The 13,493-nt window shown below is 34.3% G+C and overlaps 1 protein-coding gene across 9 annotated transcripts in view; it reads right to left on the bottom strand.

The window, feature by feature from the left end:
- Positions 1 to 13,428, bottom strand: part of LOC140664006 (uncharacterized) — a 15,382-nt gene extending 1,954 nt beyond the window's left edge. Inside the window, exons 1-12 of one of the 9 annotated variants that reach the window (XM_072888673.1) lie at positions 13,203 to 13,428; positions 12,108 to 12,308; positions 10,301 to 12,028; positions 9,963 to 10,191; positions 9,381 to 9,874; positions 8,957 to 9,174; positions 7,496 to 8,884; positions 7,014 to 7,177; positions 6,550 to 6,716; positions 2,633 to 6,461; positions 668 to 750; positions 1 to 552 (exon numbers count right to left, since the gene is read on the bottom strand). The exon at positions 1 to 552 is cut by the window's left edge and continues 1,954 nt beyond it. In XM_072888673.1, coding sequence (XP_072744774.1) covers positions 1 to 552; positions 668 to 750; positions 2,633 to 6,461; positions 6,550 to 6,716; positions 7,014 to 7,177; positions 7,496 to 8,884; positions 8,957 to 9,174; positions 9,381 to 9,874; positions 9,963 to 10,191; positions 10,301 to 12,028; positions 12,108 to 12,239 — 8,985 coding nt within the window. In that variant the 5' untranslated portion in view covers positions 12,240 to 12,308; positions 13,203 to 13,428. The other 8 variants (XM_072888670.1, XM_072888672.1, XM_072888669.1 and 5 more) reach the window with 8 other exon arrangements.
- Between the last annotated feature and the right edge of the window lie 65 nt (positions 13,429 to 13,493).

The raw sequence follows: 13,493 nt of genomic DNA, 5'->3' as shown, positions 1-13,493 counted from the left end.
TTCGTCCACCCGATCCCTACGTTTCCTGCTCCAACGCATTACCATGTTTTCTCGTTGCAATTTTGATTTGAAACCAAACAGCGTGGCGACTTCTTTGCTAACGTATTCAATGAGTTCCTCCACAGTCTTCGGGATCTTCATCGCTGGCTTCGTTTTTACATTCGGTTTCGTCCAGCTAGGGCCAGGCTTTTCGTACTCCGCCCGAAAGACCTCCACGATGGTCTCCTTGCAAAGATCGAAGAGAAAGGTGTTGTATATCCGTTTGTCCCTGTTCTCACTCGTTTTGTCATCGATTGAATCGTAAATCTCGACAGGCGCTTCTAGAGTCGCAATGTCTTCGCCAGCCAGTTTAGCATTGTATATCAGAGTTGTGGCTTTTTCGGTAAACAACGTTAGTTCCTCAATGTTGGATGGAATTACAGCGGTGACCATCGACGGTGACCCGAGCGAAGTAGGTAATCGACCATCTCCAGGTGGAGTGTAAGGAGGCGGTGGTTTATTTGGTATTTCTCGAACGTAGAAGGATACTTCCTCCGCTTCCAATTTCTTAATCTGGTAAAGAATACAAATACGTATGCGTAATTTAATCTACTTGTTCATTACCAGGATGATTTTATATTATAAAAGAGAGTATAGATTTCATTATAACAGTATAAAAGATACAAACCTCCAATTCGATCTGCAATTGTTCGATGCGAAGCAACTTGGCTTGCAGTTCAGCGACCTCCAGACCAGGTTGTTCCAGTGAAGCTGTACGGAATAGAGTAAGAAATATATATTTATATTGATCAAATATTTTAGACACAGGCCGAGAGACAAGTTCCTCGGGAAAAGCAACACGAGAGTTCACATTACATCGGGAGATATTAACAATTTGTACTCGAGTTGAGTACTCTAAGGAAAGGAGAAGAAGGTTGCAAGGAAGGAGCGGGAGAGGCAAAACATAAAAGGAAACATTCAGTATATCGAGAAACAAATATTTTAAATGCATGTACAAAGCTGTGACAGGGTGTTGGACATATCATATAACATCTGTACACGATCTGTACACAATTTGTACACGATCTTTTCTGATAAAGAGATTCAGAGAATAGAAAAAGATAGATAAATATAGTTGATGAACTGAACTTGTGTTGTGAGATGATGCACAATATTTACAGGCCTTTCTTGTGTGCGCATACAAATTAATATCAATTACTAATTAAAGGATCAAGCATTTCATGCGACATCGACATTGTACATTGAGATAATAACAAGTCAATGTTCGTATCATTCGTAGTTTCGTGTATTACCTTTAGATAAATATAATCTCGACTTTGCTATTTGTCTGAAAATAAACAACACATGGCTATACCAGGCAACGCTTTTGCACAGGAGAGCACACAGCCATTATAAAAAAAATAAAATAAAAAAAAAACCAAAAGGTGTTTCTGTATATAGTATGTAATGTGTACAAATCGAAATGCGTATAAATATGTATACCGACAGTGTCTCTCAAATGATGGTCAGCCCACATAAAATAATTGCATCGCATGATTTTGGTTGAGAATGTGTATAACAATAATTTATAAAGAGAAGAAAAAAAGATTCGCTATCTCTCGACATATATATAGGATTTTTGCTTGAAATATGTTATTCGATTCTTGCAGTTTACTCATTCGAATAGCATCTTTCAAAGATTATTATCTTGCGGCGTTTAAAATCTTTTGATTAAATTATTGTGTTTAAACATCTATTCGATAATAAAACATCTATTGGATAATGTTATATGCATATGATATCATAATTTTTATAATACTAGCACATAACGCGGTTCAAGTTTAAAAAATATATACAATATATCAGACGGACGATTATAGGATTAATATTGATTCACATACATTAGATATATATAAAACTCATGGTAGAAATTTACAGCCGATTAATTCTGTATATGGTCTACTATATATGTTTGTAATTTTATATATAATATACAAAATATTTCTGATAATATTTTGATTATATATATTTATATATAATCAAAATTATATCATAATTGTATATGATCAAATTTTGATTATATATATATACATACATATACAGGATGTCCCCAATTTAAACGGCAAAACTTCGGGAGCATGTAGGAGACCGAAAAACTAAGACAAAAAGTCCTTTAGAGATTTGCTCGTTCTTGCTCGATATGTGAACACTTGATGTTATCTTTCATATTCTTTTGTTTGTTTAAATTATTACTTTCTCCTACGAGTTCTGAATTAGTCAGCTGTACCAGGACAATGTCTAACTGCAATTAATGCGGTCAGTGCTAGATGTAATGCTTACATTGCTGTAAGAGGGCAACATTTTGAATAATATTTGTATTGAATAGATAACATAAATAAAATGTAAATAAGTAAGTAAAAAAACAAAAACTTTTTTTGTGATTTTCTTCAAAATAAAGTAAAAACGAGCAAATCTCTAAAGGACTTTTTATTAATTTTTTCGGTCTCCTACACGCTCCCGAAGTTTTGCCATTTAAATTAGCGACACTCTCTATATAGTCAAAATATTATTAATATATATATATATATATATATATATATATATATATATATATATATACACATATAGAATAACAGAATAATAATAATAATACCTTTTAATTTATCAATCATAGCCGTGATGTCATTCTCGGATGTGGCGACGATAGACGGATGAAAATTAGTTTTCACATCGACGCTATGATTCGTCATTGATTTAGTACCGCTCAATAGATCGTCATCCAAGATATCAATGTCCAATCTAGAATCGTTGAAGTCTCTCGGCGAATCCATCTCAATGTCGGAAACACCTTTAGGAGTATCACCCGCTTCGCTGGATTCACCTGATGAGCCATCCTGTTCCTGCAGCTGCGAAACTCTTTTCTGCAGTTCGTATATTATTTGAGTAGACTTGTCGTCGTCATCGTCCGCGTCTAATCTTAATGGAATCGCATCTTTTTCCTCGGGCAAACCTATATCACTAGTAGCCTCTGTTAACAATCGTTCATCTTGTAACTTTTCTTCTTTCAAAAATCGATTTCTTGATTCGTTGTCCATTTTGTAAGATTTCTCCTCGAGTTTGCTTCTCGTTATTATCTTATTCATCTCGAGAGAAGGACTGTCATCTTCCGCGGAAACTTCTGCACCAAGTAACTCACTGATCTCTTCTTGCGTTTCACTCTGTGCAGCGCTTTTCTCGTTCCTCTGCGAATTGCTTATAGAATCGGATGATGATTTTTGCGAAATTTCGTCCAATATTCTTAATACATCTTCCGATTTCTGTGTAGCTTCATATTTATCCGGTAAGTTGGAAGATTTCCTCGCAATGCCTGCTCTCGAAAAGTCATTTTTATCTAAAATCTCAGACACCTCGAGACTCTCCTCGGAAATATCTTCGTACTCTGGATCTTTCAATATGTCAAAAGTTTTGTTGAGATTTTCGTTTATCGGTGCATGTATTGTTATGATTTCGTCAATCTTTTCAACTATATTATCTGTTTTTTCTTTAGTTTCTTCAATTTCAGAAACTGCATCGTCTATTACCGATACGGGAAAATCACGTGGCGATGCAATGACTTTCTCGACAGTATCCAATCCGCTTTCAGCAACTTCCACCAAATTATCCAGTTGTTCACCATCCGAGCTATCTTGTTCCAAAATTGATTCTAAACATTCTGTTATTTCTATAACATCTTTCTTTTCTTTCACAGCGTACAAATTCTCGTCTTCGTTTACATAGTTTGCGACAGCTTCTTCTTCTTCTTCAGCCAATTCAACCTTAGCATCGATTTCAAGTTCCGACAAAACATTTTCTTCCACGCTATCTGAATCCAATTCTGTTATTATAATTTCTTGTATTTCCGATATCGTTTCGCGTGGACTCTCTTCGTTGTCCATTTCTACATGCAAATTTATCCTTACGGCAGATTTATCATCGGTTTCGCCGACCGCTTGTAACGAAATATCAATCACTTTTTCACGATTATTAGGTTCATTTTCGTTACACGTATTTGGAAAATCTACGTTACTTTCGTTTATAATTTCCACATTCGTCTTATTTTGCGTTTTGTTATTCAACGAGAGATCCGAGACTTCAGTTTCATCATTTACACTGATATTCATATCGCATAAAATGCCCTTAAAACGATCTACGCTGCCCCCATCGTTTTCTATATCTTCAACTTTTTCTAATAATTCGGCCATGGAATCTGAAATAACGTTATCAAACTTCTCATTTTCTTTATTAGAGATATTTTCTTCTCGATTATTTTCTCTAGCGATTATATCTAGTATATCATCAAGTTCATCGTTACTTTTCATCATGTGAGATTCCGTTAATACATTATTAAACGTAATGTCGTCCATCTCGAGTTTAGTAGATTCTCCCTTTGGAATACATGCCGACATGTTATCTGCTAAATTAATTTCAGCTTCTGGATTCGTTGCATCATCAACGTAACGTGATACATTTTTCTTCGAGAAATTATTCGAAGCATCGTCTGTTTGATCCACGTGCGATCTCGAATTTTCATCTTGTTCTCCAGTACTGATTTCATCTTGTGGTATTTGGAACGAATCAGAAGTTGTCCAATTGTCTCTATCTTGAGAAATATTTTCCATACTAATCGCATGTGGTTGATTTTGATTACATGCAAGTGCTATTGAATATTTGGTATGGTCGAGCACTGTATTTGTTTCAACATCTGCATGGAGGTTCTTTAATATTCTCATATCATCAATATCAGGTTCTGCTTCCAATACCTCGGGAATATTATCCGATGATTTCGAATCTTCGTCTTGATTTGAAACTGAGTTACGCGTGCTTTGCAAATCGCTTTGCGTTTCGCAATTTTCCTTCGAACGATGGCCCGCAATGATAGGAGAATGAGAACGTTCGGAAAATTTCAACGAATACGTTTCTTCCGCTTGACTTTTTACAAAGTCGTTTTCCAATTTTTCTTCATTTAAATTAACATTTCGTTCACTTGTATGCTTCTTCGAGTCATCAATAATTTGCGTTGCCGTACTCGTTGCACGATCGAGATTTTTTCTGCTTTCTGACATTTTGGAAAAAATTTCAGAAATCGATTTTGTCTCGAGCTCCGAGACTAAATCATTCAGCAATTCTTTATCTTCATTTTGTAATACCGAAGTTGCTGTGTTATAATCATCGCGCACCATTTTAACATTTTCTGATATTATTGATTTCTCTATTTGATTCATTATCTCTTTACTTTTAGCTTCGTAATCAATTTCATGAGCTAAATCAGAGAGACCTTCTTCCGAGATTATCGCCGATATTTCGCTATTTATTTCATCCGATTTATAATTATCGTGACTTAAACCATTGGAAGATTTTGATTTTTCATTATTTTGATTTTCCATTATAACCGAAATGGAAAGAGAGTTGGTATTTATTTCCCCCGACATCGCACGTTTCTCCTCATTTGCAATATCAGCGATTTTGTCGCTAAAAACTGATTTAGATATTATCTCTGATATATCCTGCGATGTATTTCTTTCATCATTATCTATTTTAGACTCGTCATTCGATTCGTTATTCAAGCGTGACATTATTTCCGAAAACGCTTTAATATCGTTTTCAATAGCACTTATATCTTTGCTCAAGTTCTTATTATTTAACTGCAAAAAGTCCAATTTCTTCGAATAACTAAGTACATCGGAAGCAGCGACTGTATGCGCAGCACTTTCCGTGGAGTAGTCGGATTTACTCGGAATAGATTTTATATTGTCACTTTCTATTTCCCGAATCTCGGATAGTATCGCGTAATTCATTTTTGGCTGAGATCGATCGACATTAGTCATTAATTCATTATTTGTCGATTTGGTGTTAATGGTACTGTGATCTACAGATCTTGCATTCGATAATGTTCGTACTTCTGATTCCGATCTTACTGTATTGAGATTTGTCTCAACATCTTCTATATTGTCGGACATGCTATTTTGTTTTGTCCCGGATTCTTCGATTTGCGTTTCCGTAGAAAGAACGTATTTTTCCAAATGTGCATCGTTTACAGTCGATAACACCGAGGTTGCTGTTTGAATTTTATCGTAAACTTCTGTCGATGAATATTCGTCGGAAACGGTATAATTACTGTCCTTTACTTTTGAAACATTTGTTCCCTTGGCGTTTGTGTACTTTATAGATTGTTTAGAATTATTCTTTTCATGTTTATTATCGTACGTTATAGGAATTGTAATCTTCAATGGATCTTTTTGCTGATTTCTCATTAATAGATCAGATTCCGATTTAGACCTCAATAAATCGCTACTCTTATAAATGTTTTGTATTCTCTTCAGTGGTATTTCAGGTACTTTGAATTCAGCTAATGACTTTGGTTCTATAGCTAATTTATCAGTTTCTTTATTAGTTTTTTTCATTTCCAACTTTTTACGCATTTCGTGGATGGTCATATCATACTTCTGTTGAGAAAAAAAACGGACAGTTCTTAGAAATATAATATATATGTAAGATAATTACATATACGATAATTTTTTTATATACACTTACTTTAATTTGATTCAATAAGTTTGCTTCTAGAGATCGTAGTTGTTTCTTTGTTTCCTTTTTAGCTTCTCTTTTTAAACGCGCCATTTCAATGCGTCGTTCTTCCAATTTTTCAGTAAGAAGCCCTATCCTTCCTTCGACATCGCTTGTATCGGACGAAATAGTTGTATCTATAAAGGAACACAAACTTTATGATCAAAGTTTGAAATGATACAAAAGAAAAATTATATCATAAATATTTGACAAAAAAAAATTAATAATTATAATATTTATAAAATTATAATTATAATATTCATAAAGCGTTCAAAGAAGTAAACTGCTTTTTTTCTTAAGATTTAAAATTTTGATATTGTAATTATCATTTACAAATTTCAATTCAAGCAGATTAGTATTAAACTATTGTAAAATTGAATTTTTCTTAAGCAATGAAGCTTTTTTATATATATAGAATTGCTTTTGCGTGTTACCTTGCTGATTCAAGACATTGGAATAAGTTGCAACAAGTTTGAACGCCGCCTGCTCCATACGAGCCACACGATCTTCTTCCGCCCTTAATTTCGCGTGCCACGCCATCCACTCTTTAATGCAGTTTTTACGTGATGCGAGTGCAGTTTCGCGCGCAATTAAAATTCTGAAGAGGACAGAAGGAAAAATGTACAATTTTAAGAATATGCACGTGCATGCCCGTCATACGGACTGCCTCTCTGCAGAGAATCTATTTTTACAATGCTTTACTCGATCTGGCGCGAATGCATAGTTTATTATTAGACTTCCCAACTTAACTTTCGTAATTCAAGATTTTATTAGTGAATACATATTCTCCTATGTGTGCTTTTGTTCGCGTTAAATAATGTGTCAAAATGTTTGTAGTGTTAAAGAGAAAATAAAAAAAGGAAAAAGAAAAAAAGAAAAAATTCGCATGCAACCACATGTACTACAAGTTACTTACTGTTCCAAATGTTTGTCTTGCGATCGAACAACTACGGATTTTGATAAATTTTTCTCACTTTCTTTAGAACTGCGACGAGAAATGGCGAAAGTACTGATTTGAGACGTGGACATATTTTGTTCGTTTTTGATAGAACTCTCATGTTCAAGCCTTCTATTGGAAATTTCACTGAACGTGTTTTCCTTACTTTCGTAATCCTTAAGTGTTTCACTCAATTTTAAGTTTTTATCCTTTATAAATTTTGAATATTTAACAGGTATCTGAAGTGATTCTTGACTTTCATTAAAATCTAACTTGCCTAAAACTGAATTTTTATTGTTGTTATGTAATTGTAACAATTCGTGTTTTGTTCGTTTATCCTGATGTTTGGTGAGTTCTGATTTATCTTCAGATAAATGAGAATATGATTTGGATTGTAACATATTTTCCGTTAGTATACTAGAAGATGATTTCATTTTTTGATATTTGACATTCTTGTGTTTGGAATTCACATTTAACTCATCACTGTATTGCGATTTCTTGGATATATCTCTGTCGCTCGTAACAGATTTATCAATTTTTTTAGAACTCTTACTCGTGTTTGTCTGCAATATGTCTTCAGAAATTTGAGACGATTGTGTCATTTTGGAAACAGTATCTTGAGCTATCGTGATTATCTCTTCTTCTATAGATTCATTGTTAGCAGTTATGATATTAGAAGTCGATTCTTTTTCTTTCGTGACTGTTGCAGTTTGCATGGAGAGATCTACCGCTTGTGATGTTCTCGATTTTTTAGACAATTCTTCCACTAATGTATCGGATTCGGATTTCACGTGATCAGGTACTGACGTATTTATTAATTCTAATTTCGATAATTGCGGCATTCCGATAGATGATTCCTGATTTTCCAAAAGCCGTTTTATGTTCATAGGATGACCCTGAATTCGTTTCGATTCCATGTCGCGTTGATTTTGCTTCCATTGCAAAATATCCGCTCTTGGCATTTTTTCTTCATATTTTCGAGACCTTAGCTCGTGCATCGATATATCATTTCTTTTCGGTGATACAGTATCCTTTTCTCTTAATTCCTTACTTTTAGCCAAGTCGTCGGATTTGAGCAAGTCAAGTTTGGTCGAGTGTATGTCGCACTCAGATCTTTGTAGACATGGTTCTAGATTAGAACAATCGTGCTGAGATTTATCCGACTCAATTACGGAGCTCCTAGAACTATTACTGCGTATGTCGTAACCCTTCATAGGACCCGATAATCTCCTTGGCGATTGACTATCGGCGCTTCTTTTCAATTTCGTTAGAATATTCCTCGTCGACATTTCCGGATTAAACATGTTTCTTTGTTTTCGTAACATATCCATTCGTTCCTGGCTTGCTTGTTGGTGCAATTTTTTTATCCTATTGATATACAATATACTTTAATACAAAAATACTTAGACGCAATATAAGAATCATACACGTATCACTTACTTGTAAAGATATTCTGCCTCTTGTTGCAGTTTTAAAATTAAAGCTCTCTGTTTCTTTTTGACGGAACGACTATCTTGTCCTGTGTCTCTTAACGCACGTTTCTGTTCTTCTAACTGTATCAACTTTTTCGTTTTGTCATTCAATGTTTTTTCTCGAGACTTTAATAACTCTTCCATTTTATTACATCGTTGGTTCTCATCTCTTATAAGTTGTTCTATCTAAAAAAAGAAAAAAAAATTAATTAAATATATTCAATCAATGTATCTATTTACAAATATATGTATATATATATATATATATATATATATATATATATATATATATATATTTATATATATATAAATATAGAGAGAGAGAGAGAGAGAGAGAGAGAGAGAGAGAGAGAGAGAGAGAGAGAGAGAGAGAGAGAGAGAGAGAGTTTTACCTCTAAATCCAAGTATTGATTGATCGAGAACGTTACATCTCGAGTTGAGATACTAATTTCAGTGCCGGTTTCCGTTTTTATCGACGAGGTAGTTTCATGTAAACTAATCTCCGACATGGTCCTTATTCTGCTTGGTACTGATATATCTTCTATTTGGTCCAAATTCTCGAATTGCTCGATCGAATTTAAAGACTGTTGGGGAATATCATTTTCCACCGAAGACGATCGTTCATATATCTTTTCAATAATTTCCGATAATTTGTTTTGCGCATTTTGTTTGTCCGCAGATATGTTTGTCTGAGTCGCTATATCATTCACCGTTTGAGTTTGTACTTCCGCCACTTTGACCGCTTTATTTCCATAATTAATACTCGTCGATTCGTCGACCTTAGATTGGTTTGTCAGAACATAATACTTTCTATTAAAATGTGCTTCGTCGCTTGGTCTCCATATTTCGGCGACATTTTTTTTTGCATAATCAATCGAATTTCTTTCTGTTATAAAAAAAATTTCGGATATTTAGTATATTTTCCAGTTATAATTTCAGACAAATAATTTTGTTAATAAAAACGGGTTTCTTACCTTTCTCAACAATATTATTGTCAACTGTAGCAACTGTACAATCATCTTCAATGATTCTTCCTGATACTTCATCTTTTTCAATTATTTTTTGTGAATTCTTTTGTTCTTGCTCGCATTTAGTATTGTATAAAGACTTTTCAACATCTATAACTTGCCTAAGAGACTCATTGAAAGTATCGTAAAGCTGCAGTTCCGCCCGAAATTGCTTATGTAAAGCTTTTGGATGCATCTAAAATTTTAATACATTTTTACTTTATTAAAAATATTATGATTTTATATATTTTATGTATATATAAAATAAATAAAAATAGATATAGAAACTATATTTTTATAGTCACCAATTGTCCTTCTTCCTGCTCTTTTTCAGATTTTACTGTTAGTTTATACTTTGGACATCTCGCATCTACTTCTGAATCACTACTCGGTATCAAGTTTCTTCTTCGTTTAGTTCTGACAAGATTCATTTTTTCTGGACTAATTAAATCATGAAATTCCGGTTGGGAATAGCCATCTCTAAAAGAGATTCTTCTAGCGTCAAATAATACTTCTGGCAATGTATTGACATCTATGTTATTCGAATCATCATTAGTAGTCGTTGTTTCTTTACTTGTAACGACGCTCTGGGAATATGATTCCTCATTCTTTTTAGTACTTGTGCTTGTGAATTCAGAATTTTCCACATATTTAAAATCTTCAGTTTTAATTGATCTGGCAAAATTAATATTCTGTTTAATTTCCGTACCCGTTTCAAGATCCTTATTTTTCAATGATTGTATAGAATTTACATGATAAGCACGGTTTTTTGAACTAGTTATTTCAGACATGGATCCGGTATCTTCCGATGGCTCCGAATTAGCGCTGTGTTTTCCTTCGACTCTGTTACTTGAAATTTTACTTTTGTCAAACACTCTCTTTGTTTGTTCCTTATAGACACTATTTGATTTATCTTCTTTCAAATGTCTTTTATCTGAATCAGATATATGATCAGATGTACCTGAATCTGACTTTGAATCTTCCATCTCAGATCTTTGTTTCATATGACAAATATCTTTAGATTTAGTTTCAGTACTGTTACATAAAATGCTAATGTTATTGTCTCTTAGTGTAACTTTATTTGATGGAATGATCAGCGATTCGTTGCTCGATACTCGACCTTTGGAGTCTATAGGATTATCTTTCAATTCCACAGATTGTGCATTAAAGAACTTTTGTCTTTTGTCATTATCTTTTTTAGCAGTGGAAATTAATACACTTTTGTCTTTTAATTTCATTGACAGGAAATCATTGTTTTTTGCAGCATGGAATGACTTATCATTTTGTAATCTTATGTTGCTCGTATCTTTTCTGGAAACATGTCTTGGGCTTCGGCTGCGTTTTGTGTGTTCTTGTACAGATTCATCCCTTTTTGTGCACAAAGAATCGTCTTTTTTCATTCTTTTAGATTTATTTTCCTTTTCTCTCGAGTTATCTCTAACATGTTCCTTCTTTTTACACAAATTAGATGCTATAGACACATTTGGTGCTTTCAATGGTTCTATGTTCTCACAATTAATAATTGACGATCCATCTGGAAAGAAAAAGTCTAATTTTCTTTGTACTTTTTCACCAGTTCTTAGCGTTCGGTCGGATCTATCGTGCACAAATTCCTTTGCACTTAACTCTGACTTTGTTGAAGACAGTTCCTTGGAAACAGAGCTATCTCTACTGGAGAAATCCAATGTTTTTGGAGAAATTTTCAAATCTGGAACTTTCAGTGGTTTGATATAATCCATTTTCTGTACAATTTGATACAAATTCTGTGTACTATTTGCCTTTAATACTGAAGAAGTCAAACTGTTCTTTGCTTGAAAACTTGGATTATACACTTTTGAAGCAGGATTAATACAATCTCCTAAAGCAAGTTTTTGTTTCACTGCGCTAATAAATGGAAAAGGATATGGCTGTACAGGATGATACGATAGTAAATTTTCTAAACTTTTTATATCAAGTGTAGGAATTTGTGAGTGAATTAATTGATTTTCAATAGGTTGCTGTTGTGCTTCCAAATCTAATGTAATCTGTGATGTCTGCAACGAAGAAATTGTTTATAGAAATTTACATATATATATATATATATAAGAGAAAAAAGTAACAAAAATCACTCACAATAGCAGAGGTTTCGGCACGTTTAGCAATAACATCTGGATCCGAGAAGAAGACATATTTCTTTTTACCTTCAGGTTCTTCTTTCTGGCCACTACTCTTCATATTTTTATTCTTGAACCATGTAAATAACATCCCACAGAACCATCACAGCATCATCCATGTTCCTTATGAACGTGCATATAAATTTAGTGAAACACAAAGCTTTAACAACAAAGCAATAAAAAATTAAAATTTACTTTTATATATTAATTAAAAGAATATTTTTAATTTATAATTTAAAACAATGTCTTCATCATTAAACATTTAACCGACTATTCTGTTTTCATTCGAACACTTAACTATTTTGTTTGCAAAATTGTACCATTGATCGATTATTTTACAATCTGTATGAGAAAGAAAGAAAGCTTCTACTCTACAAAAATCGCTCATTTACATTTATGTAAACTTAAAGCACTTAAATTGATAAGAAAAGTAAATTCAAAAAATAACCTAATTAAACAATATTGTGCGTTAGAATATAAAACACTCTTCTCCAATCTGATGTAAAATTTTCTCGATGACAAGCATCAATTAGATGACTGAAACATGACATTTCTCCGAAAAGAGTATAATTCCACGCACACTTTGCTGACTTATGGCGCCATATTTTAAAGATTTACGACAAAGTGACGATTACGATTTGCGATCGACGGCTTTGCAAGGAGGTGTCTTACCACGAGCGTCTCGAGGAAGTCGTGCACGGTATCCTATCTCTCTCTCCTTTTTTTTTTCTTTCACACAAAGATTCTACGTACGTATAACGCGCGCGCGCGCTACGTACTTGCGCTAGTATTCGCGTTCTCAGCGGTTTATCACAACGGCCGTTTGTAAACTGTGTGATCACGTGGTACGTTAGGACCCGCTACTCGTTCGCGATTAAACATGGCAACCAAGGGAGGAGGGAGAAGTATAAACACGCACACGGGGATGTGATCGATAATAACGCGAGCACGCGAGGGCGAGGATCTCGCGGAGAAACGCGAAGAAGTGGGTGTACAGCCCCGTGCACGCTCCGTCTGTCACCGGGCTGTATCACATCTCGCCATAGAAGCGTACCAGCTGTTTTTCTCAAACCGCAGGATCTCTCGAAATTTTTCTCCCACTTTCTCCACTTTACCTCCTTTTTGTCTCTCTTCAACTCGTCACCGCTGCGTCACAAACTCCAATAAAACCTGTATTCGTGGCACCTATAGATGCGGCACCTGCATACGTGTTCCCTTATCCGATGCATCACTCCGTTTGCTCGTCCAATCGCAGGATCTCGACGCACATGCATTTCCGATGATGGTAACTTCTCAGTAGACAGAGATAGATACAAGTGTCGCGTAATTGGCTGTCGAATAGAGA

This window comes from Anoplolepis gracilipes, chromosome 3 (genome assembly GCF_047496725.1).
Source record: "Anoplolepis gracilipes chromosome 3, ASM4749672v1, whole genome shotgun sequence".
NCBI lineage: Eukaryota > Metazoa > Arthropoda > Insecta > Hymenoptera > Formicidae > Anoplolepis > Anoplolepis gracilipes.
This window is presented reverse-complemented; position numbering and strand designations above follow the sequence as displayed.